Source organism: Corythoichthys intestinalis, chromosome 9 (assembly GCF_030265065.1).
Source record: "Corythoichthys intestinalis isolate RoL2023-P3 chromosome 9, ASM3026506v1, whole genome shotgun sequence".
In the NCBI taxonomy this organism is placed as follows: domain Eukaryota; kingdom Metazoa; phylum Chordata; class Actinopteri; order Syngnathiformes; family Syngnathidae; genus Corythoichthys; species Corythoichthys intestinalis.
Genome location: NC_080403.1, coordinates 4951017 through 4976629, shown reverse-complemented (window position 1 = coordinate 4976629; position 25613 = coordinate 4951017). Strand labels below are relative to the sequence as shown.

Below are 25613 nucleotides of genomic sequence, written 5' to 3'. Positions count from 1 at the left end.
ACTTGAAAATATTAGAGAGGCCTGTAATGTCAACACGGGTAAACCTCAACCATGAGAGACAGAATGTGGAAAAAAAAAAAAAACAGAAAATAACATTGTTTGATTTTTAAAGAATTTATTTGCAAATCATGGTGGAAAATAAGTATTTGGTCAATACCAAAAGTTCATCTCAATACTTTGTTATGTACACTTTGTTGGCAATAACGGAAGCCAAACGTTTTCTGTAACTGTTCACAAGTTTTTCACACACTGTTGCTGGTATTTTGTCCCATTCCTCTAAGCAGATCTCCTCTAGAGCAGTGATGTTTTGGGGCTGTCGTTGGGCAACATGGACTTTCAACTCGCTCCACAGATTTTCTATGGGGTTGAGATCTGGAGACTAGCTAGGCCACTCCAGGACCTTGAAATGCTTCTTATGAAGCCACTCCTTTGTTCCCCTGGCTGTGTGTTTGGGATCATTGTCATGCTGAAAGACCAAGCCACGTCTCATCTTCAATGCCCTTGCTGATGGAAGAGATTTTCACTCGAAATCTCTCGACACATGGCCCCATTCATTCTTTCCTTTACACAGATCAGTCGTCCTGGTCCCTTTGCAGAAAAACAGCCCTAAAGCATGATGTTTCCACCCCCATTCTTCACAGTGGGTATGGTGCAGTTCAGTATTCTTTTTCGTCCAAACAAGAGAACCTGTGTTTCTACCAAAAAGTTCTATTTTGGTTTCATCTGACCATAACACATTTTCCCAGTCCTTTTCTGGATCTTCCAAATGCTCTCTAGCAAACCGCAGACGGGCCTGGACGTGTACTGGCTTCAGGAGGGGGACACGTCTGGCAGTGCAGGATTTGAGTCCCTGGGGGCGCATTGTGTTACTGATAGTAGCCTTTGTTACTGTGGTCCCAGCTCTCTGTAGGTCATTCACTAGGTCCCCCCGTGTGTTTCTGGGATTTTTGCTCACCGTTCTTGTTATCATTTTGGCGCCACGGGGTGAGATCTTGCATGGAGCCCCAGATCGAGGGAGATTATCAGTGGTCTTGTATGTCTTCCATTTTCTATTAATTGCTCCCACAGTTGATTTCTTTACACTAAGCGTTTTACCTATTGCAGATTCAGTCTTCCCAGCCTGGTGCAGGTCTACAATTTTGTCTCTGGTGTCCTTCGACAGCTCTTTGGTCTTGGCCATAGTGGAGTTTGGAGTGTGACTGACTGAGTTTGTGGACAGGTGTCTTTTATACCGATAATGAGTTAAAACAGGTGCCATTAATTCAGGTAATGAGTGGAGCCTCATTAGACCTCGTTAGAAGAAGTTAGACCTCTTTGACAGCCAGAAATCTTGCTCGTTTGTAGGTGACCAAATACTTATTTTCCACTCTACTTTGGAAATAAATTATTTAAAAATCAAACAATGTGATTTTCTGTTTTTTTCCACATTCTGTCTCTCATGGTTGAGGTTTACCCATGTTGAAAATTACATGCCTCTCTTTTCAAGTAGGAAACCTTCCACAATTGGTGGTTGACTAAATACTTATTTGCCCCACTGTAATTGGATGTTTTGGATCAGCTCTATTTTGATATATGAAAATACCAGTGGACTGAGTAACATTTCATAATTGAAACTAGGTTAACAGTCTCACAGAAGATGTGCAATATGCATCAAAGCAGATAACATGTGCAAAAATGTGGGAGGCCGATTGATTGCATGTTGTTTCTCTTTGAATCTCCAGCGAATAGTGGCAATGTGGGGGCCTCAAAACAGCTCTCAAATGACCTGAGTGAAAAGATTGCTCAGCATCTTGGTGTAACAGAAGGCTCTAAAAAGCTAGCTCTGACATTTGAGATGTCACTTTCCACTGGGCGGAACATAATGGAAAATGGTTGACCAAAAACACAATTCTTATTAAGGCCAGAATTGGCAGGCTAAGAAAAATAGAGAATCTTATAGTGGTCATGAATTTTTTGCCAAGACAAAATATTTGACTGAACATTTGCTTTGCATAATGTGTTATCGTGCATGTTTATGTAAAATTTTGAGCAGTTAGTTGATTTCTGTCAGCCTGTCATAGCCAAAGAGATTCAGCAGGGGGTACTGTTGAAGCACTGAGCAAATGAGTCAGTCGTTGCACTGTCTGTGCTGCATGAGAGACCTCCTCAGAATACCAATGACCGCCCCCCACCCTTCCTTTCATCTATTCTGTCTCTTCTTATCCCTCATCCTTCCTCGCTTCATCTCCATCCAACATTTTCTGCCCGTTCACCCTCCACCTGTTTTTGACCCGACGTCACTCTTATGTTGGCGGCATATCTCCCTTTTTGGGGCGTCTGTCATCCCCTGCAGGTCTGAGCCGCGCAATCATCTGTCACACCGGCAATACTTAGAAACGTCTTCTATTCCCCTGCGCTGCTCCAGTTCTCTCCTTAGTGAACATTTCATTTCCCACTTTTGGTGTGTTGGGACCATTCTGGTTCCCCAGTTAGCAACTCCACCAGCTTTGTAGCTTTTTCACAGCACTGTCATTGAGTCCTTATCCGACCTTGAATTTTTATGGCTGTGGCCTTGTTGTTATCAAATAGGATTGACCCCCCCACCCTATAGAGCCGTCATGGATAACATCCCCCCAGGACCCTCTCCCCCCCAGTTAAGTTATGGGGAGAAGAGCAATACATGGTTTCTGTTTATTACACTTGAAACATGGATCAATAAACATAAATCAGTCTTGTCAGGGCCATTTGTTCCAGCCTTCAAAAATTAAGCGGACCTTGAGAAAAATCATCATTCACATGTCGCGTGATGTAAACAGCTTAAAAGACACTAACAAGGAGGAATTGATATGAAATGGCCACTAAGCGTCTTGTTACACAGTGCAGGATGACCAATCATTGTTTGCCTTGCATTTTTTTTTTTTTTTTTTTTGGGGGGGGGAAATTGTAACTTTAATATATATCCTGGTGTATAATAGATCATTTATCCATCAGGTTGGTAGTATGGTTGACCCAATCCAACCCAACGGTATAGGCACCTGATACGGCTATTTTTGGAATTTTGGTATTGGATTTGATCATACGATGGGATCCGATCTAGTAGTCGGGTGTTTTCAGTACCATCGTGCTTTTCGGCTGCTGTAAATCAAACCACTAGGCAAATATGTCTGTTGAGTGAGACTACTGCTCTTTCAGAACTAGTGATAGTAACAGAGCATTGTGGATTATTCTTGCGGAGGTACCAGAAGAGCTCAGTTCAATACGAAAAATATTATTTTTGGCATTATTTTTACTGCTCTAAAATTAATGGTATCAGATCTATATCGATTTTGGCAAAACATGTCTTGAAAAAAATCTGAACGGATCGGAAGTCAAAAAAACGGCATAGGGACATTCCTAATTAGTTGTTGGGTTGTAGTGGGGCGCGTCACTATCACAAAACTCCTCTTGAAATTAAGAAAGGAAAGAAGAGCTTCTGATAGGTTAACGGATTACATGTGAGCTAATTGACGTGACACCTGACAATGTTAGGCTCCAACTCAAATCATAGGAAAATCAAAAGAAATTGGCCAGGAAATCAGAGAATTGTGGAGCCCCACAAGTCTGGCTCATCCTTAGGTGCAATTTCTCGATGATTGATGGTGCCACATTCATCTGTTCAAACAATTATATGCAAGTATAAACATCATTGGAATATTTATAAGTTATTTTTTAATCTAAAATGGAGACAAATTAAAAAAAAAAAAATTCATGTAAAAAAAAGAAATTCATATAATTTTCGACTACAGATGGATTTTTGCTATGCCACAACAGATCAAACTACAGCAACATGAGTAGGAAAAAATACACATTGTCCTTTATATTGTTTCTTTAAAGCAACATTTGTACATATACGACTAATTGACGACTCGCATGTAATCATTGCCATTGCAAGACCCTGAGGAATTTTGGGTATAAATGACGTCACAAAAATTGGTAGACTATTTGGAATACTTGCATTTAAAGATGTCTACAAACAGCAATTTTGTCAGCTTCCTGGAAATATTGGCGTTTATTGATGTTTTTCTCCACTATCCCACAGCAGAAAAATGAAATGAAGGAAAATCAAATGTAGTGCTTTCCCCCCAAATTTTAAAGGAATTACTGTATTTTTCGGACTATACGTCGCACCTGAAAATAAGTCGCACCAGCCAAAAATGTGCAATGAAAAAGACACAACGAAAAAGAAAAAAACATATATCAGCCACACCGGAGTATAAGTCGCATTTTTGAGGGGAAATTTATTTGATAGAATCCAGCACCAAGAATAGACATGCCATTTTGAAAGGTAATTTAAAATACAATAGAGAACAACAGGCTGAATAGGTGTACGGTATGCTAACATTACATGACGCTAGAAGTTAGATCGGGCCTAAAAAAACCCAGCTCGACCCGACCGGCCCGCGGGTATTAAAGCCCGACGCGGCCCGAGCCCGATCAATTAACTTGATTTGCTTGCCCGAGCCTGAAACCCCCCGAAATTTTATGTTTTATTTGTAGGCACGAGCCCGAAAAAAAACAAAATTTTATGGTTTATTTGTGAGGGCTCAGGAGGAGGAGGAAATGCGGGGATGCGATGCGTGGTTGCGTTTTGCTGATCACGTTTGTGACAATTGCCACGTTTACATGGAGCCAAATATTCCAATTACAATCGGAATATTTGTTCAAACCGAATAAATGTGTTCCATATAAACACCTCATTCGGAATGAACAGGCCCAAACCGAATGGAATTTCATTCCGATTCACAGGGGTGGAATATTCCTTTTCCCAAACCGATTAGAAGTAAAATTATATCATGTAAACAGGGAAGCGGAATGGTTGCGTTCTTTCTGCGCATGCTCCGTACTGACGTGGTGACGTCACTCGGTGACGTAAGTAACGTCACTTGCAACATGGCTTCCAAGCACACGCACAGCGCACCCACACAACTTTTTAAATGAACGGCATATCATTCTGAAGTTTTGTTTCCACTCGAAAAGTTAAAACAGCAGCTGATCTGACGATCGATCTCCATTGTTTGCAACGTGACGCTTTGTTTTGATTAATCTGTGCATGTCAGACGGCAGTTGTCAAACATCCTTTCAGAATAAAGGCAGTCACATGTAAACGCTGGATCGGAATAGATGAAGTGACATGTAAACAGCTGATGTGAAATTTCCATTCGGAATGATTTGAATCGGTATGAATAAAAGTCAGCATGTAAACGTGGCTAATGAGGTGCATATACAGGTATGCATAATGATAACAAATTAGAGCCTTCTTTTGTAACAAATTCTCCCAGTTAAACAAGACTGTAAGATGGATATTCAATAAACATTTACAGTATATCTTTTATATTTGCGTGTCTGTTCTAACAGGCAGATAGTGGATTTGACAATTATTTTAATCTGGAGTTGGCAAAAAAAAAAAAAAAAACGCAAGTTTTCTCAATGTTTAAATAGTCTACATATTTTTATGATCATTTTAAATGCATTTACACAATGAAATAACGCTGGAAAAGTTAGTTAAATATATTTCTCCTATGAGACCAAAGCGCCACATTCGTTTACATTCAGCGAAGCCGACACAGGTTTTCGTATAGCACCTTCAGCAATCAATTTGAATCCTTTCCATATCCCACTCCTACCGCAGTTGTTTGCTTTTCAATTCCCCTGCCTTTAGTTTGTTTTTCACTCTTATAGCTGCTCCATATCGAAAAGGAAATGCTCGCGGAAGGCGCCGCAGGGCGCTGGGAGGGGAAAATTGAAAAGAGAGCCACTGCGTTCACGTGCACAGGCACGCACAGCGCCTTCTCTGTTTTATCCAATTTATTTATTCTATTTAACATCCATACATCGTTTTAGTATAAATATATGAATATATATTTATTTGAAAAAAAGTTAGCGAGAGAAGTCGGCCCGACCCCACTGTAAATAATCACATATAAGTCGCACCCTCTGCCAAACTATGAAAAAAACTGCGACTTATATTCCGAAAAATACGGTACTTTTCGCTGGAATATACGTGATTAAAATCTTGTCTTTAATGGAAATGGAATGAAGCCTGTGGACTAGAGATGGGAATCGAAATCCAATTCCGAACCGGTTCCTAGTGTATCGAGGCCTCGACATCACAATGAAAAAGCCTTAACGATCCCTTTAACGATTCCTAAAGATGCCTATTGCGTCATCACGTAACGTGACGTGTCTTGTTGTCCAGACACGTCAAACTAGCATGGCTCCAAGAACCACTCGCTCATAAGTTTGGCTACACTTCACCAGGAAAGAGGGTGAAAATGAAAGATTTCATAGCACAAGCATTGCAGCCGTAAACATAACAATGAGAGCACGTAGGTTCAAACGCTCGAAAGTGTGTCTTCACTTCACGAGGAAAAAATACAACAAAGTGACTTGCAGTCATTACAAGGTGGAGATAACTGCTTCGGGAGGGAATCCGACTGTAGTGTCCTCACCGAGATGCTAAGACTCAGACCTGGCTATACAGCTAGCTAAACTCCCAAATGACGATGCAGAAAACGTTGGTATTATTTGCTGACTTTATTCAACCATCACTTGAAGAGTGAAACTAAAAATAGAAATGAAACAAATCAATTTCGTCCCCAATAACAAACAGGTTCGCATAAACATAAATCAGCGATGATTAGCTGCTAATACAGTAATAACACAAATGGATAGCATGCGTTCGCTAGCATTAGCACATCGTTCAAACCACTACACAACTGGATTTAAGTGTCCGATCGCGAGTGGAAACACACAACAACAACCACACAAAAGATTATACATACAGATGTTGCCTCTGTAGATATTTTACAAACATTAACAAAGAACGTAGGCTAGTAGCAGTGTTTCCCTCTCTCACTAACTCGCTCACTCGCTTGGATGCTTTGTAGCTGCACTTCTTCTTCGTGTGCATTTCAATATAATGGGAAATAATACACTTCAACACATATTGCCAAAGGCAGAACAACGACCTATATGCCAAGATATACCAATTTTTTACATTTCTATTAGAAAAATGTTTCAGTAAAATGTTAAACATTCGTGTGTATTTGCCACTTATTTCCACAGTTAACATTGAGACCTTGGGCCTCTTTTGACCTCATGAGTTTGTAAGGTTGTGACTTTTGATTAGACAAACTCGATGCCAATCGAAACGTTCGTTCTTCTTTTTCCCCAAATTAGAATCAATAAGAGAATCGATAAAGAATCGAATCGTTAAGCAGTATCGATAAGGGAATCGGAATCGTAAAAATCGTATCAATTCCCATCCCTACTGTGGACTGTGTGCAAACCGATCAGTGGTTTTCACTCCCATGTTGAACACATCCCGCTCTCTCTGCAAATCACAGTGTTCACTAAATTTACACAACCTAGACTAATACACCACTTTCCCGGGCGCGGACTCACGCTAGTCTTACTTAAACTGCATACTCAAATGGGGCGTGTGTGTTTTAACCTTCGCCGAACCTCTATGTCTAACTCACCGAACTCCAGGGGTTTGATTGTACCCAGGTTAAGTAAAACCAATCTAAATTGACATGCTAAAACTTGATCCTAAATTGATTATGCTTGTATTTATTCCTAGATAACACCACCAACAAGACGTACATCATGATGGAGTCTCGGCTGGGTGCGCTCTTCAAGTTGGAGAGCGAGTACACGCTCCTGGACAAGTGAGTGCTCATTCAGCCACTTTTCAAATGTGTGAGAGACTGAGTCATGTGCCTGTTTTTAGATGTAGATAATTAAACACAAGTTTCACGGAGTTCTGTCACATAACAGGAAAGTTTCTGTGAAATTTAGTGTTGTAATGGTTGACGTGGCTGTACTGATCCTTTTCGGTTTTGCATGTTCGTTTCGTTTCGGTTCACTTGCGTATCGTTTCAATTTTGATTTGTACATTTTACATAAACGGTACATATACATATTCCACATTCAAAAAATAGAATTATAGGACATGACACAAAATACAGTCTGGAGCCTTGACGCAGGGTTCTGGGATGTGGGAAGAAACCGTTGTACTTCCAAAATACCCACATTGGCACAGGGAGAACATGACAACTCCACACAGAAAGGAGCAGTAACGTCATTCTAACCAGTCACCCACAGTGCTGGAGTAAATGCCAATGCTTGTTATATTCGAGAGACCCGCCTCTCACTCGTAGTCAGCCGGGGTAGGCTCCAACTCACCTGTCACCTTAATGAGTAAAAGCACTATAAAAGATGGATAATGGAACATTTTCTCCAACTTCTGCTGAATTGTTTCCTGAAAACTTTTGTCACTGCTCTGCCTAACGTGACTTTGAAGTGTGTTCCTTGCCTTTCCAGATTCCCTGGCAAAATGCTGAGTGGAAAAAAGTATAAGCCTCTTTTCAAGTATTTTGCCAAGGTTAGTATACTCTGGCTGTCTTTCTTTTATATATTGGCTTCAAAATGAAATCTTTTTTTTTGTTTTGTTTTTCAACTGCCCAACTACATATTGGTATTCAAATTTGCTTCCTTTAAATTTCTGTTTCTGCACCTTTAAACCACAGTGTGGCGAGAAAGGAGCATTCCAGGTGGTGACTGATAACTATGTCAAAGAGGAAGAGGGCACAGGAGTAGTCCATCAGGCACCTTACTTTGGAGCTGTAAGTGGGGATGTGGATTTTTTTCTTGTACAGTACGACACATCTTTTAAAATCCTACTCTGTTTTGATTTTTAAAAAATCCTGAAATAATAAACTGAAATATCTGTTCCACTGTTCATAAAAGGAAGGCTTCAAGTTACAAATTAACATTGGTATAATTCATTCATATACAGTATTTTGTTAAGGTTTTTAGTCCTTTGACGGCCATACATTTATTTAAAACAAACGAATACATATTAAAAATCCACAGATAATTTTGCATGTGTACTCACAGATAAAGGATTGCATGTACGATTTTCTAGGTCACCATAAATTTATAATGGTTTTTTTTTTTTTTTTTTAAATTGTTGTTTCTTGTTTTTAAAGGACCAGTGGCTCAAAGACTTACACACTGATATTCAAATATTTGTATGCCATTTAAGGCTAATAATTTTGCTAAAATTCCAAATTGTTGACCTTTTAGTGTGTTCCATTTCAGAGTTTCCAAAGCCATTTTTTCTTAAAAAGTCTTGCTATCAGACATATTGGGTCATTGCTATATATGTTAGATGAGCTTGTCGAGCGGCCTTAGGCTGCCTCATCCTGAGAGTTGTTGGTAACCTTCATGTTATCCTTGAGTCACAGCCTCATCCAGTCGTTCATCTTGTACACCTTAAGTTTAAAGTGTTGTAAAAATGCTGCAATGTGCATATTTAGAGATGGCACATCAATGCATTTTTTTCCCTGCAGAATCCGCATTTACATTTGTTTCCATGCTTATACCCTGGCACCCAGATGCCAAACGACCCCGTTAGCCATCCATCTTGTGTTGCTTGACAGGCTGTTTGAATACAGAATGCATTTATTGTTGGAGCGCAATCAGCTCCTCGGCGCTGCGCTGTCACATTGCAGAAGCAGCAGTGTTTTGTTCCTAGCTTTGCAAACACACTATTTAGTATGGAGTTATAAGGTGACATTATGCTTGAGAGGCATGCTCCCAAATTGCTTGGGTAATTGCCTATTTATACTTTAATAGATTTAATAGAGATTTATTGTAGGGGTTGGACTAAAAATGTGCTAAAGATTACTATTACAGTAGTGTAACTAAAGATACAATCCTAAATTTATTGAAACACATTTATTTTGCTACACCCCTCAAGTTTTCAGTCATTTTGCAGTGACTGTGAAACAGATTAATTAACATAATCAATGGTTGAATGTGTGTCCAATTTCCTTGTGTAGGACGATTACAGGGTGTGCACTGAATACAGCATCATCCAGAGAGACCAGGCTCCGATCTGCCCCGTGGATGCCTCTGGCTGCTTCACATCAGAGGTCACCGATTTTACAGGACAGTACGTCAAAGTGAGTGACATGTCAGCCATTTACATGTACAGCAGATAAGCTTGTTGGATATTTGACAATAAGACCCTTAACAAACAGTATCCATAGCTAGTTTCATGTCCCAATGTCACCATTTTTTCCACAGGAATTAAATAATTGAATCTTGTTAAAATATATTTAAAAATTAATTATCCAGACTCACATTGGTCCATAACGTTTGCAATTAGCCTTTTTTTACACTACTTCAAGCTTTTTTTCTAATCAAGCTCAAATTTAAAAGGAATGTAAAAGAAATCACAACTACTCTCCAGAGTAGACAAATGGTATCTGTCTTGATGAATCACATAATTCATACATCTATCAAATGATCTCCCACTTTATGTAACGCATAGTGCTTAAGTCAGTCTCTCCAGGTCACTCGTCTGTGCAACAGCTTTTCAGAGGCCAAGGAGTGGCATAGGTATACACCAGGTCACAATAGATGATGTCAGGTTTACAGTTGACCAGAGATCTTAAGTTGGAACAACAAAAATGTCTGCATGTAAATCAGGCTTCAGTTCATGTAAATGATATACAGTGTATCACAAAAGTGAGTACACCCCTCGCATTTCTGCAGATATTTAAGTATATCTTTTCATGGGACAACACAGACAAAATGACACTTTGACACAATGAAAAGTACTTTGTGCGCATCTTATATTTTCCCCTCAAAATAACTCAAAATATAGCCATTAATATCAAAACCCCTGGCAACAAAATTGAGTACACCCCTTAGAAACTATATCCCTAAATGTCCAAATTAAGTACTGCTTGTCATTTTCCCTCCAAAATGTCATGTGACTCGTTAGTGTTACTAGGTCCAGGTGTGCATAGGGAGCAGGTGTGTTCAAATTTGTAGTGCAGCTCGCACACTCTGTCATAATAACCCTTTATACTAAAAGTCACACGCAATTTTAGTATGTGCATCGGTGTAGTTGTGCTGGGAAACCTGTTGTCATAGCACATTGTATACATGCAGCGCCCACATCTTAGCACATGCTAGTGGATATTGAATTAATAAAAAATAGAGCTACGTTATCTCATGAACTATTTCATATACTGCTGTGAAAAGAGCAGGGAGTGACTGACGCTAGCAATGGACTGTTAGAATCCACAGCCCTCTCTGTCATAGTCCCCTTTTGAAATATTAATGCTTGGCCGGCGTTTTGAGACTGTCTGAGACATTCTTTATCGGTGCATAAAAACCCTGCATTGATTTGGGACTGCCTCAAAAGAATAGAAAAGAAGAATTGGCAACATGTGGAGCAGATCTTACTCTAAGAAGGCCTTGCAAATGAGCAGCCCTGGCAGCAGAGTTAGGGTCCACAACCCGTCACAGTTCCGAGGCCACGGTTCCATTTCAGGTGCCCATGGAAGCCCTGCTTTGTGTGTGCCTGCTGTGGAACTGGGAACAGAGCTCCACCAGCCGTACGTCAATGAAAAAGAAGAGATGCAAGAGCTCAATGTCAAGTTTGCCGGCTACATTGGCAAGGTACAGTCGCTTGAGCAGAGGAATGCTACTCTTCAGAAGGAGCTGACCAAGCTGCTGGCTTCCAACAAGGGGGCCACCAACGGCATCGCAGAAGAATACGAGCTGAAGTTTAAAGAAGTGCGGGATGTGATTGAAGCCCTGACCAATGAGAAAGGGACAGCTGATATTGAAAGAGGCTACCTTGAAGAGGAAGCTGAAGTTTGGAAGGTAAAGCTGGATGAAGAGCTGGCCCTTAGAGAAGAGTCAGAAATGATATTGAGAGAGTTTAGCCAAGATGTTGATAACGCTACTCAGCGAAAGGCCGAGTTAGAGAAGCACATCGAGCAGCTTGTGGTCGAGATAAAGTTCCTGAAGCAGCTGCACGATGAAGAAGTGGCTGACCTGTTGAAGCAGATGGAAGATTCCAAAGTGACCATTGAATTTGATGAAGAGCGGCCCGATCTCGCCGCCTACCTGCGCAACATGCGGACAGAGATGGAGGCTCTTGCAGCCCGCAATGTCCAGGAGGCCGAGAAATTGTACAAGAACAAGTTTGACACCCTCAAAGAGCATGCCAGTAAGCATGAGGAGCAGATGAAAATCACGAAAGATGAGATCGCAACATTGCACGGGCAGCGGACAGACCTTCAGAGCCAGATTGACAGCCTGAGGGCTCGCAACACTGCTCTTGAACAGATGCTGGAGGGCATGGAAGTAGCCCATATGGATAAGGCGGCGAACCACAGGGAGGTTATCACTCAGTTAGAGACCCAGCTTTGTGAGACCAAGCTTGAGATGAACGAGCATCTCCAAGACTACCAGGAATTGCTGCACACCAAGCTCAAGCTGGACACAGAGATCACCACCTATAGGAAGCTGTTGGAAGGAGAGGAGCAGAGGCTGGGGATAACCAAAGATGACTGATTGTCTTGATATTTGGCAAAAAGAGCATTGTAGTGAGGAGCAAAAAAAAAAAAAAGCCAATTGTCAGATATTCTTTGAATTGGGGTAGTCAAGAAGGGGACTAAAACATCAGGGGCCATTTAACATAGTCCTTGGAAGTGGAGCTGAATTCTGTATCCATCTCTGTCGTAAGTAGATAAAAATAAAATCTCAGACTTTTCCTGAAAACTCACAAAAGTCAGCCATTATAACGGATATCTCTGGCTCATTCCGGTGGCTGTTTATAGACAGATGTCCTGATAATTTGTCAAATTAACCTCGTATACTTACGAGACCAGAAATTTTTGAGATATTGTGGTCTATAGGGTGCCCACCACTGCTCCAAATTATGCTTTTTAAAATGTATCACTCATACTTCCATGGATCTGTTTTTAGGAAAAAGGTGATATTTCCGAATGATTGATATTCTAAACAAATGCAATTGAAGTAGTCTCTCCTCAATCTGCAATGAATTATTCAACAACAATTTGAAGTATATGTCCATCTATGATAACACTCTCAGGTATACATTTCTGGAAATGGTGTCATCCCCAGCCTAATCAATTTGCATCATTTACCCTGCCTGTCCATTGCCCCATTTTCCCAGCAAGTTCCCTTGTTACCCCAGTTTGTTCCCGGCCCTTAGTGCGTCATTTTTTGACACTGCTTCCGAAAATAGCTTCCCTTCCATTCAATTGCCTCTCCTCAACTGCTGCACCACCCCGCCTTACCCCATTTGTCATCTTTGGCAGTGTAATGTCTCCTTCATCCTACCTGATACCGCATTTCCTTTTCCCGCATGTTTTCTATCCTCATGGTGTTTCCGCTCGTCATGATGTCAGTCACTTACTTCAGCTTGACACATTTTTGTAGTGAGTGCTTCTCCTGAACAAAGTTTGGCTATTTAATCAAACCCTTCTGAGCAGCTGCAAACTAATAAAGATTGGAGTGAGTGCATTTAAAACAAGATATTGATTCTTGACCTCACTTGTGGGATGTGTTACTCTTTTCCAGCCAGTATATTTTGTCTTCTTGTTACAGTATCACTTTGTTAGTCGATGTATGAATTAAAGCAACACTAGGGAACTTTTCAACATTTATAAAATATTTTCATTAACAATTGTGATGATATGTCAACCGACAACAAGTTAAATGACATCTCTGTTATGGCCCGAGGGCGTCTGTATCACTTTCACTGGCATTAATTAACTTTGAGAAGGGTGGCAGGAACCCTGCCACACAAAAAAACTACAGATGGGCTGACTGCTGTACGGCATAAGTCACTTTTCCCATTCGTTATAAAGACTAAAGTCGGAGTGAACGGTTTCTTGCAAATTCTGCAAAGATGGCAGAGCAACAAAAGAGACAAAAAGTTTTGTTCAACGAGACAAAAAAAAAGAGGCTACCAGGATAAAAGGATACTTAATGATAAAGATTTGCCCGGCTTTCACTCGCTGGCATGACCCCCCCTCACCCGAACTCCTCGCTGATGAGTTCGGGTGAAGGAGGAGGGCCGGTGGGGGAGTACGGTACAAAATCAAACATTTCTTATTTTCAACATCATCATATGATAGTTTAGCCACAACTGGATTCATTACCTCATTACTATTCATCCTTCACACAGTCGCTGGAAACTGAAATGTCATTCAATCCAACTGCAGGCGACCAGGAGATCAAGATTTTACGATACTGTGTGTTACTGCTCATGGGAAATGCAGTCTTCCTTCGGGCAAACACTGCAGCTTTTTGTACACCTGCCGACCAAAACTGAAAGTTCGCTAGTGTTGCTTTAAGATAGATGTTGTCAATTACAAACAATATTTGGACTTAGAGTAAATTCTAATACTACATTAACCAAAAAATAATAGGTTTGTAAACTGCAGTTCGGGCAAAATTCATTTCACTCACCATCCTTGCAACAATCTTATAAGATTGTTTTTATGGTCAAATAAAAGTGCTCTAAAACGGTTTTGTTTACATTATTCTTCATACAGTAGTCTTTAATGTCTTTTACTAGGTTTGCAAAGCAATTTGCGTTCATACTTTCCAGAATATTGTTTTTCAAGCTATTTTAGTTGGTCATTTTGACTTGCCAATGCAAACAGCCCGATTTTCATTAATATAGAATGCGCTTGACTGGACCCAATTTTAATTAGTGGTGTCAAGCGTATAAGGGTAGATTTGTCTTTATTATTCCATCAAAAATTATATATATTTTCAAATTTAAAAAATAAACCCTCACTTTAACAAAAAAATGTCTGAATGCAAAAATATAGTTGAGAATCAAATAATGCATTTGAGCACTTTTTCTTTGATTGACAATATTTTCTTTGATAGAAGTGACGTTTTTTTGTTTGAAACAACTTGATTGACGTAATATTGTTTTGTGTTGTGAACAAACAAACTTTCAAACTTTTCACGAGACTAGTCAAAAAATATAGAAAACAACCTAAGCCTTGTTCGGAGCTTCGCATTTTTTTTTTTTTTTTTTTTTGATGAATAACAAGAAAGCCTTTTCGGAGGGGGAAGTTTTCAGAGAAGATATGATTGTTAGTGACACAATGTAATAATATTTATCTGAATGACTTTTGATGATCTGCCACTGAAGCCAACAGCAATTGGAATTGACTCCTACAATGTGGTGAAATTTTTTGTGGAGAAAAAAAGGTGCCATTAATGAAGCTAGCGTCGGTGACAATGGGTGGGTTCCCAGTAATTATCCCCCAGCAGTCTTTATTGCGCAATACAAAGGTCATCCAGACTACCCTAAATTTTGACATTACCTCTGTATCATTCACTAGGAGACAAAATGTGCAAATGGCATCTGTTCCAAAACCAAACAACACAGGATGTTTCGTATGCTTTTGGAGTTGTTGTCTGCGGAATATGTTGACCTCTTACTACACGCAGAAATCCAATGGCTTCTTTTGTCACTTCTGAGTGAAACCAAATATTTTATGCAGTCCAAGGGGAAGGACATAAAATGGATGCTTGATGTCTGATTTGTAACAGATCTAACTGAGAAACTCAACCAGTAGAATTGTGAGCTGAAAGGTAAAGGTAATATTGCTGCTCACATGATAAGTGCAATAAATCTATTGAAAGCAAAGAAACATTTGTTGCTGCATTTACAGAGCAAAAAAAATCCCACACTTTCCCGCTGTGCGGTCAGTGTTTTATGAAAATGGTTCTGACCCTACGGCTTTGGATAAAGTAGTAAACATGTACTTCCAAGTCATCAAGAGTAGAGGTGGGAATCTTGGGGAACCTCACAATTCGGTTACGATTTAGAGGCTACGATTTGATTATAAATAGATTATTGATGCATAAGCTTTTAATGTTTCGTACATTAGTTACAAAAATAGTATAAAAATCCTCTCAGGCTTAAATAAACAGCTATTTTAGTATCAAGTTAACAGTTCAAAATGGTAAATAAAATTAGTAAAGTCACATTATATCATCAGCTTTAAGCTACATTCAATCTTTAACAGAATAAATCGTAGCATTTCGCAGAAATATATTTTTATCCAACTAAAAGTGAACTCTGGTATAAATTAAAGACAATATGTACCACTTCAATAAAAATGGCTCAAAAAAGTGCATTTCTGCTTTAAGTTGTGTAAACATGAACATGTACACATCGAGTTTCCCTGAAGTACAAATAATTAATTCATTTGCTCCCGGAAACATATAAATACGTTCTATTTTTAAATACTTCACTGTCCCAAAAACGTATTTATACGTCTTTTGCGTTTTTTTTTTAAATAAGAAGCATAAATACCCTCCACTGTATCTGAGAAACAATAGAACAACACTCCAAACCCATTTTAAAGCAATAAAACTGGCCACTGGAGGGCAGTAGCACATTTTGCAAGACCAGGCAACCCGATTCAACAGCAGTGAACGGCCGGGCAGCATGGTCGGAGCGCTGGCGGCACGACGCCAGGCGGCGCTCCGACCGAACAAAACAACGAGAGGACGCCTGGAAGGCCAGGCGTTGGACGACTGCGCAAAACGGGTGAGACCCTCAGTAAAGCGGCTCGCCAAGCAGATCCCGCAGAAACGCAAAAATAAACCATCTTTGTGAGACAGACAACGATGAGGGAAAAGTTTACACGGCTGACGTGGCGACAACGGCGTCATCTCGGCGACAAACCGTCATCTCTCAGTAGTCATGTGTGAATACATTGCTACTTTGCTATCAAAAGCTCTGTTTGGCTGGTTGTTCAAGTTATTTTGTAAAAGGAAAACATTATTCAGATATTTGGGATGTCACTGAAGCAAAAAATAGCCGTGTTAAAGTCAAACTTATGTTTGAAATGTATGTGTTTACAAAAAGCTCATTTTCTCCGTTTTTTCATCAGAAATCGGAAAATTGCTCAAACTAAGCTATTTTCTAATGCTGATTTCTAAAGAATGGAAAGAGATATGAACTTACTTTTTTTCTGCTGAAAGAAGAGAGTCTAATCTTTCCTTTGGTGGGTTCCATGTTTATATAGCAATGGAACAGAATTTTCTATGAGCCTTGCAAAATCAGTCAAAATCCGGAAAAAACGGCCGGGAGCGAAGGGCCTTGCTCTGGTGAAAATGGCTGGGAGTGAATGAGTTAAAAAAAAAAAAAAAAACTCAAGTCCTTTTACATCCACACCTCAACAATATGCAGGACAGGTCAAGTGTGTTTAGCTGCTGAGAAAATTCCATGTTCTTGTATAAGAACAGGAGTTGATCCACATGCTCAGATGAAAGTGTGCTGCGCTGTGCATTGACTCCTGCAGATTAAAAAATCATGGTTCAGAGTAGCATGTCAGATGGCTAAAGTTACCCAGCTGGGCAGCGACAACCATAATAGCTGCGTTTTCTGTAACAACAGAAACGTCTTGTTTTTTTGCGATTTTCCATTCATTAACAGCACAGCTTAGCTGCTCAACCATATTGGCAACATTGTTCATTGCCCTTTTTTGAAGCACGTGTGTTTTTAGCTCCTAATCGGTTATGAAATGGTCTGTTACTGTAACAAACAATCTGGGGGCTACAGATGTCCACGCATCACACGTAACGGCCACTATCTACATTCGACAGCGATGACATGATTTCTACTTTCGTCTGCTTGTAGAGAGTCGGGACTGCCGTGTCAGTGAAACTGCGTCGGGATGGGATGACGTACCTCGGCTTGCTTTTAACATTCTTTGAAATCCCCTATTTTCTAGAAGAAGATTTTCTCGTAGAATCCAAAATAATTCCACACGTCTGCTTTTAAATTTATGGGAGCAGATCTGATCTCACGGAGAGGTTGGTTGGTTAGGTTAGCCATGCTTGTTGCTGTTTTGTATTGAGCGGCATGACTTGTGCATGTGTACTCTCAGTCCGTTCCTCATTGCGTCCCGAAGACTGCACTGACTGTGTTTTACTTCCGCTTTACTTGACATATTTAAATAATCGGGATATGGATGTTTGTGAATCATTCTCGAATCTTCCACGGCCAAATCGCGAATAATCTAAGAATATGAAATTTCACACACCTTTAATAAAGAGACTTGCACAGGAATTTGAAGACAGGTCCTATGACCTTGATCAACTGAAAACTCGTGTGTCATTCATTACAAATGACTTCATGCAAGTTTACATGACATCAACTGCAGAGAAGTAGGTGTTTTGTTCAACTCGGACATTGGACAGTTAGCCTAGTAAGAATTCGTAACGCTTCAAAATGACCTCTACCTCGAAGCAAAAATGTTGGGGGGCCTTGTGGACAAAGAAAAATACAGTTGTATATACACCACTTTTAAAATTGCCCTCCAGCTTATTTTTCCTATTTATGTGAATCAGCATTTTCTGACATGAACACAGAACATTCCTGACTGATGCACATTACAAAACTCAAGAGTTACAGTGTCAAATTATACACCAGACTATAACACACTGGTGCGTAGAATGCAATGCCAGGCCTCCCACCAATATAAATGAGCAGACAAACTACAGAGACAATATTTCCTTTAAAACATATCAATATTGCAAAAGGAATTTGGCAGAAAATATTAAAACATTCAGAATTGACTGTATAGGTTGTGACAAGAAGATGGATGATGCCTTTGTTGGAAAAATGTTACAACAGATGGTTGGCACAACAAGGACATCAGGTGTTGCTTTTCAAATACTGTTCCACATAAAAATAAATAACTTTCTTGTATAAATTATACATTTATTATGGAAAATAATTATAATAAGTGAGCAGTGCTACTAATGCTTTTTCTATCATAATTACTACTTAAAAATGATCCAAACATTCAGTGACTTGACACACCCAGGTGTAAGCAAATGTGGGACGTTGTATTGTTGAAATATCTAGTCTATTGTGACTTCAACATTTTGACTGTTAGTTGAATATTATTCTCAATTCGCAAAGTGTGCTGAGATTTTGAACGATGCAAAGTGACACCATCTGCAGCAAGATCATGTTGTAGTTCTTTGGTGGTGGTCTGTGGCATATCTTTGACCATTCACAACATCCATTATTTTTCCTGGCCTTCCACTTCTGGCCTTAAAAAGAATTGCCTTAGTGGTCTTCCATTTCCCTTTATTTTGGAAACTGACAGCTGAAATGTCAGTTAGCTTTTTTGTATCCTTCCCTTAAATCTTAATGCTGAAAAATATTTTCATTCAGATCATTTGAGAGCTGTTTTGAGGCCCCCATTTTGCCACTCTTCACTTGGGATTCAGAAACACAACATGCAGTCAGCCACCTTAAATACATTTTCTCTTGATTGCATGCATATTTCTGAGCAGTTTAATATTTTCATAAGGTCTCATGGCAATCTTGGTTTCCAATTAACTAGTGCTAAGAAGTTAACGTGTATTCGAATCAACCAAATTATGAGGCTACACAATTTTTGCACCTGTGTAATTTTTCATGCATATTGCACATCTTCCTTTAGTCTTATAACATAGTTTCAATTCTGAAATGTTACTCTGTCAATCAGATTTTTTGATGTATCAAAATTAAGTTGTTGATCCAGACACCCAAAGATTCATAAATGAAAATAATGGGAATTGTCAGGAGTGCCCTAGCTTTTTCTCAGCACTGTGTCTCGAATCTTATTCATGAGTAAGGTATAAAAGGAGAATGAGATCGATACTTTTTTTCTTCCAAATTTCGGAACTTAAAATGTAGGAGTGGGAACCTCAGGGCATTTCACGATACGATACGATTCGCGATACAAGGCTCACGATAACGATTATCTCACGATATCACGATACAGCGATTATCGATATATTGGTCAGAAATTGGATACATGATATTCTATGATACAACTGTTGAACGAAAAGAAAAAAAAAAGATATTTCAAAATAGAAAAAATACTGTTTAAGTCATTTATGAAACAGTGACACCTTTTCTGTGCAACATTGCTGTAAAATATATATCTACTGCAAATTGTGCACCTATACATATAGAGGAAACAAACCACAACCACTGATATCTCTTGGAGAGATCATGATGAATGGCACCCTTAATTTCTTTAAACTTTTAAATCTTTAAAAAAAAAAAAAAAAGTGCTGCAGGTGTCAGTCAGCAGTTGAGCTTGGAGTGGGGCAATGATAAAATTGGTGGGTCTTTTCTTCGTATATGACCTTTGTTGCCAAAAGTGTTGGTTTGAGCACTTCCACTATCTGCTTCAGCATTTGAGATGTCAGACTTGGTCAGTCACAGTCTTCCTCACCTTAAAAACAACAAAATAAAACAATATTAGCTACCACATAGCTTTTGAGTTAAAATCCTGATTTTTTTTTTTTTTTTTTTGTGCTGGAAGTATTGAATTAGAAAAAATATGAATTGAATGTATAGAAATTAAAAATGCAACAATTACCTATTTTTAATATGTAGGCTACATTAATTATCATGCACATCACTTTATATATCTTGGAACCTATTCAAACCATTTTAATAGCTTATTGTATCAAAATGGCAGTAATAACAGTTTTGTGTAGTAAACTACATGGAAAGTGGTTCTAAATAATATCAGATCTGTAAATTAATGCGGGCTTGTTTGATATTCATTTTCATCCAGTTTAGGCTCCTGGTTTATTTTATATCATTCAACACCAAATGCCATCAAAATAATACATGTAAATTAAAAAACAATTACATTGCAAAACTTTCTTACCTCAAGTGATGAAAGCGAAGCAGTGAAGAAATCCGGTGTGCACTTCGTCACCAGCTCCCAGTGAACCTTATTTTTGTTGGACAATTCTTGCATAAAGCAAAGTCCTTGTTCACCTTACTTCCTTTTTTGTTGGTGTAAAATCTAAAGTGTGTCCCCATGTGTGATTTGTAGCAAAGTTTCTCTCATTTTTTCCTCCACCGTTCTCACGAAGCTTTTTTATTTTTTCAACCCACTTGGAGCTTCCTCTCTTCTTCTCCAGACGACTTGTGCGCACTTGACCTTCACCGCCACTCCCGCGCGCCCCTAGTGGACCGCCGAGGAATTGCTCAACAAACATTGAGCAGTTTACAGCATCCATACTCCATTGTATGGCCAATATGTTAAATAAAGTATCGATACCTGACGGGAGCATATCGATTACCAATCGGGTTGGAAAGTATTGCGATATATCACTGTATCGAGATATTGTCACACTCTTATTAAAACGATAGTAGAGAATATTTTTTTGCATTGTAAAAATTTTGGTTGGGTTTTAGTAGTACGTACTTGGTTGAGTATTAGAACTCCGTGCCTTGTGTTACACTGGGCGATCTGGCCCCAAAAAATTATTTATTTGATCTCAATTCATTTGACTTTTTTTGTTTTTCTCAACTTCATTTTCCTATTTATATATATATTTTTAAACTACAGCGTACCTAAAATATTTCTTCAAATATTAAGTAATAAATATCAACATCAAATTATTTTCATTGAATGCTTTATCCATCATAAACAACGTTTGTGAGTCCAAATTTTGGTGTGTGTATAATTAAAAAAAAAAAAAAAAACGACAAACTGCCCTTTCAGGGATAATGCATGCAGACACTCTGGAGAAATGTTTCATTTTATAGTTAACATTCTTTGAATTGTCCATCTTTTTCTATAGTAATGATTGACAGTGACAGTTTATTAAAGGGACTCTCCAGTGGACGTCAATATTAATGAATGATTTGATTGGTTCAAAGACCACTGTACTGTATTTTTGCTGCTGAATGTGACAAGATTCCACATTAATCAGGGATTAAATAGCATTATTTATAACCTCTAACTTGTAGTTCATCCAAAATTGGGGCTTAATGCCCATGAATTCTAATCCTATGAATCCTCCCTTGTTACCCTTTTGTTGTATTGCCTTACATGTCAGGTAGTGTATGGACACTTCTCCAAACAGCAATGTACAGCCCATGCCACATTGACAACTTCACCTAATTTTTGTGTGTGTGATGCTGGAACTAATGATCTCCCGATCAAATATTTTTGCACCCAAGTTCGAGTCACTTAATTTTGAGGATCTGCCGATAGTCTCGATCCGATACTGAAAAAAAAGATGTAAGGAAAAATGCTTGTCTTGATTGAATGCTTTGAGTGAGTTCATTCAAATCCACTCAGACTGCCGAGAATAGCCGCTTACTTACACGAGCACAATGACTTGTCACTGCACACTACCGCTAGTGTTAAACAAGCTAAACGATGATTGACGCATTTGGCGCCTTTGAAGGTAGCGCTCTCAAGCTTCTCTGGCAAGATCAAACCTTAGACGCCTGTCAATCATCGTGAACTTTAACAAGCTAACTGCAGTGCACTGCTGACCGAAAAAGCAGCAGGAGGGGGAGTGAGAGGCTGTATGAGCATGCAGCAGAAAAACATGAATAACATTTTTTAATTAAAAACACGATCCTCTGAAAATTTGCGCAATTGGCCCGATTTCCAATCACGTGATTTGATCGAGGGAACCCTAGTTAGAACTACTTACGGTTATGCTCGAAATTATTTAACCGCCACTGCCCGATAGTGTTGTAGCGAAGCTGACATTTATTTTTTATTTCTAATTTTTAATGAATAAAGAGATTCAATAAGGACTAAGGTTTATAATAGAAACATGCAATTCTCAAGTGACACTACAACATTCAAAACACTACACTGCAGTGGTGTTAAATAATTTTTCACACAACTGTGTTAGTATAACAAACCCTGGCTTGAGCTAACAAATCTGAATTTTTATCACCAAAATATTGTTTAACTTCATAGTTGCTAACTTACCGCGCAAGCTATTTCCATTTAATTAGTCATTACCCATAATATTATCCTTTTGAAGAATATGATGTCTAATGGAATGCAATACATTGCATTTGTACTTGTGTAGTACAACAAATGTTCCATATGGTAGATCTGTGACCAAGGTTTAGGGGTTATTTACATATAGTTAACGTGCATTTTATCTTTAAAAAATATTTAATGTTTTGGTTACTGCAGGATGCGGACAAGAATATCATCAAGTGGCTAAAGGAGAAGGGTCGCCTTGTCAACTCTAGCTCTTTCAAGCATAGCTACCCATTCTGCTGGAGGTGAGAATACATTTACTAGCTTTTTGTAACTACTGACAACCGACAATTGGAAATATAGGTCATATTAAATACAGTGTCATTTAGCTGCAGAAAAGTGTGTGACGACCTATGAAGTCTCAGTACAGTTTCTGTCAGCAGTGTCGAAATGTACTGCAGGGTCAATAATGCTTTGCGGTCTGCGCAGAATCAATTCATAGTCAGTGTGCAAGCACAGTCATAACCTTTCAAGGTCCCACATTAGCAGAACTTCAATTCATTAGCTTCTCTCTGAGCAGCAGTAGGATTAATTAAGACCACCATATTCAGCATTGTCAAGGTACGAGTAGATGTTGGCTCCCATACACTGAAAGTCTTTAATTATTAACCCCTCATTACTTGTGTTGTGGGTTGTACTTAGTGTGTTTGGGAAAAACGATTGTATATCAATACAACTTACTAGCCCTCACTGGGTAATTTTCTACTGCCCATGGTTTGTTTGTTTTTAACTGGTTAATATACTTGCAGGTCAGATACCCCCCTGATCTACAAAGCTGTGCCCAGTTGGTTTGTCCGTGTGGAGCACATGGTACAGAAGCTTCTGAACAACAATGGACAGTGTTATTGGTAAGCCTTTATTTGAAGGGGGTACTCACACTAGGTCAGGTCATATTGGTTGGAATATATTTTCAAGGTGTCTGGAAAACCAGTGGTCGAGCACTTGGCCATTCATGAAAACAGTTGCCAAACCCTGTACACTTGCCCAAGAGTTTAGTCGGATCCGCCACATCACTCGTTGTGAAGCCTGCGTGAGATGTATCATAAAATAACTTCACTTATTCACGGTAACGGGCACTTTGCCTAATATAAATACAACTACACTAAAATACAAAGTTTGAAACAAAAATAAGACCACTACACATTGATTATGCATGGGCCCATGTGTGCACAATGTGTGAAACATGATTATAATAAGACAATAGGGCTGAATAGAACTTTTTGAAATAATACACAATCAAAAATGCATAAATTAAATAGCACATTGTACTATGTCACTCTATATATGTCACTCCTGTCACAAAGTTTTTGGACATAACTGTGACATTGCACAACAGAAATGCACAGAATATTTTGTAAAAAAAAAAAAAAAAAAAAAAAAAAATTAAAATTCTGAGGCATGTATTGCCACTTCATGCAATCTGCTGTCATATTTTTAAGAATTACCGGTTCTTTGTGACATCTGCCGCACTGCCACAAATGACTAGTTTTACCAGAATCAATGCACAGTGTTAACAAAAAGTAATCTTTATCTAGGAGCACAATTTCCTATTTTAAAAAAAAAAAAAAAAATTAAAAAAAAAATCAAAAGCTTGCTCTGCCCGCTGGTTATTCATCACTGTCACGTTGCACTAGAGACATAAATGGAGTTCAGTTTGCAGTGGACTCAGTTACATGCAGTTGCACTACTATTTTATACAATACAAATTTATACTACAACAAATAATCAGGAAAGTTATCGTGAAGCGTTTTAAATAAAAATGTCCCTCGGCGATATTGTAGTGAAATACCTAAGATTCATGCATTATTCATTATTTTACAAATCAGTGTTTCCTCTAGGACCGGGGTCCTCAATTAGTGGACCGCGGTCCACAACCGGACCATGGCACACCTCTCTGCTGACCCAGAGCAAATGGCACTTTTGAGGAAAGATTAAAAAAAAAAAAAAAAAAAAAAAAAAAAAAAAAAAAAAATTTACCGTAATTTCTGGACTATTGGGCGCCCCTGATTACAAGCCTCACCCAGTACATTTTTAAAGGAAAAACCATTTTGTACATACATAAGCCTCTCCTGCCTATAAGCCGTGTGTGCCCACTTAGTAACAAGAGACATTGACAAAGAAATACAGTTTTCAAACGTTTAATAACACACCTTAACTTTTCGTTTCAAACAGCGCCGGCAAACACGGCAGTTATATAGCAGCGGCACGGAAGTCGCATAGCATCAGCATCGAGGTGCAGCTCTAATTGTGCTGGTTAATAAAAACATAAAAGTCTTTGTTAGCAATCTTCATCTTCCTCCTGTGCATTCAAACCATGAAAGTCTTCACCCTCAGTGTCGGATATGAAGACGCTCAGATACACTTCGCCACGCACGCACCTACTCAGTCTCATCTTCGCGTCGCCTTCAATGTCTCCCATAATGAGGCATATTCACTCCCAGCCTGTGCCGTCCTCCTCGCAGCAGACTGGCCCCTTAAAGCCCGTTGGTGATGGCGGACTCTTTCACAGCGCTTCACGCTGCCAGGCTCCCCCGGCAAACTTGTACAAAAACTGCTCTTCGCATGCGGCGGGTCTTGGCAAACGATCTCTCGCCGCTCGTCATCAAAGCGTCCCATACAACTCGGATGGCCAATTTAATTTCTTCTAGCATTTTCCATGATGCAGGTCTGCCAATTCTACTCATGCACAAAGACGAGGGTCCGCCACCTCTATTCATGCACAACGCACAAAGTTAAACTACCGGTAGTAGTGCAAACTAGCGTCTTCCTCGACACATATATTCCACGCGTCTCACTCACATTCCATGCTCGAGTGCTCCTGGCGGCCGTCAGAAAAATACACAAATTGGCCGCATCATTGCACACGCCGCAGGGCCCAAAATGAGAGAAAAAAGT

General features: G+C 39.3%; 2 protein-coding genes across 2 annotated transcripts in view; both read left to right on the top strand.

The window, feature by feature from the left end:
* The window catches only part of iars1 (isoleucyl-tRNA synthetase 1), a 127559-nt gene that overhangs the window by 16076 nt on the left and 85870 nt on the right, over positions 1 to 25613 (top strand). Inside the window, exons 8-13 of the mRNA XM_057845252.1 lie at positions 7601 to 7688; positions 8344 to 8404; positions 8550 to 8645; positions 9867 to 9989; positions 22872 to 22963; positions 23468 to 23566. Of these exons, the coding sequence (XP_057701235.1) occupies positions 7601 to 7688; positions 8344 to 8404; positions 8550 to 8645; positions 9867 to 9989; positions 22872 to 22963; positions 23468 to 23566 (559 nt within the window). The remainder of the gene's footprint in view (positions 1 to 7600; positions 7689 to 8343; positions 8405 to 8549; positions 8646 to 9866; positions 9990 to 22871; positions 22964 to 23467; positions 23567 to 25613) is intronic.
* Positions 10020 to 15739, top strand: LOC130921411 (vimentin-like). The gene has a single exon (XM_057845253.1). The coding sequence runs from the start codon at positions 11266 to 11268 to the stop codon at positions 12400 to 12402; it is 1137 nt and encodes a 378-aa protein (XP_057701236.1). The 5' UTR covers positions 10020 to 11265; the 3' UTR covers positions 12403 to 15739.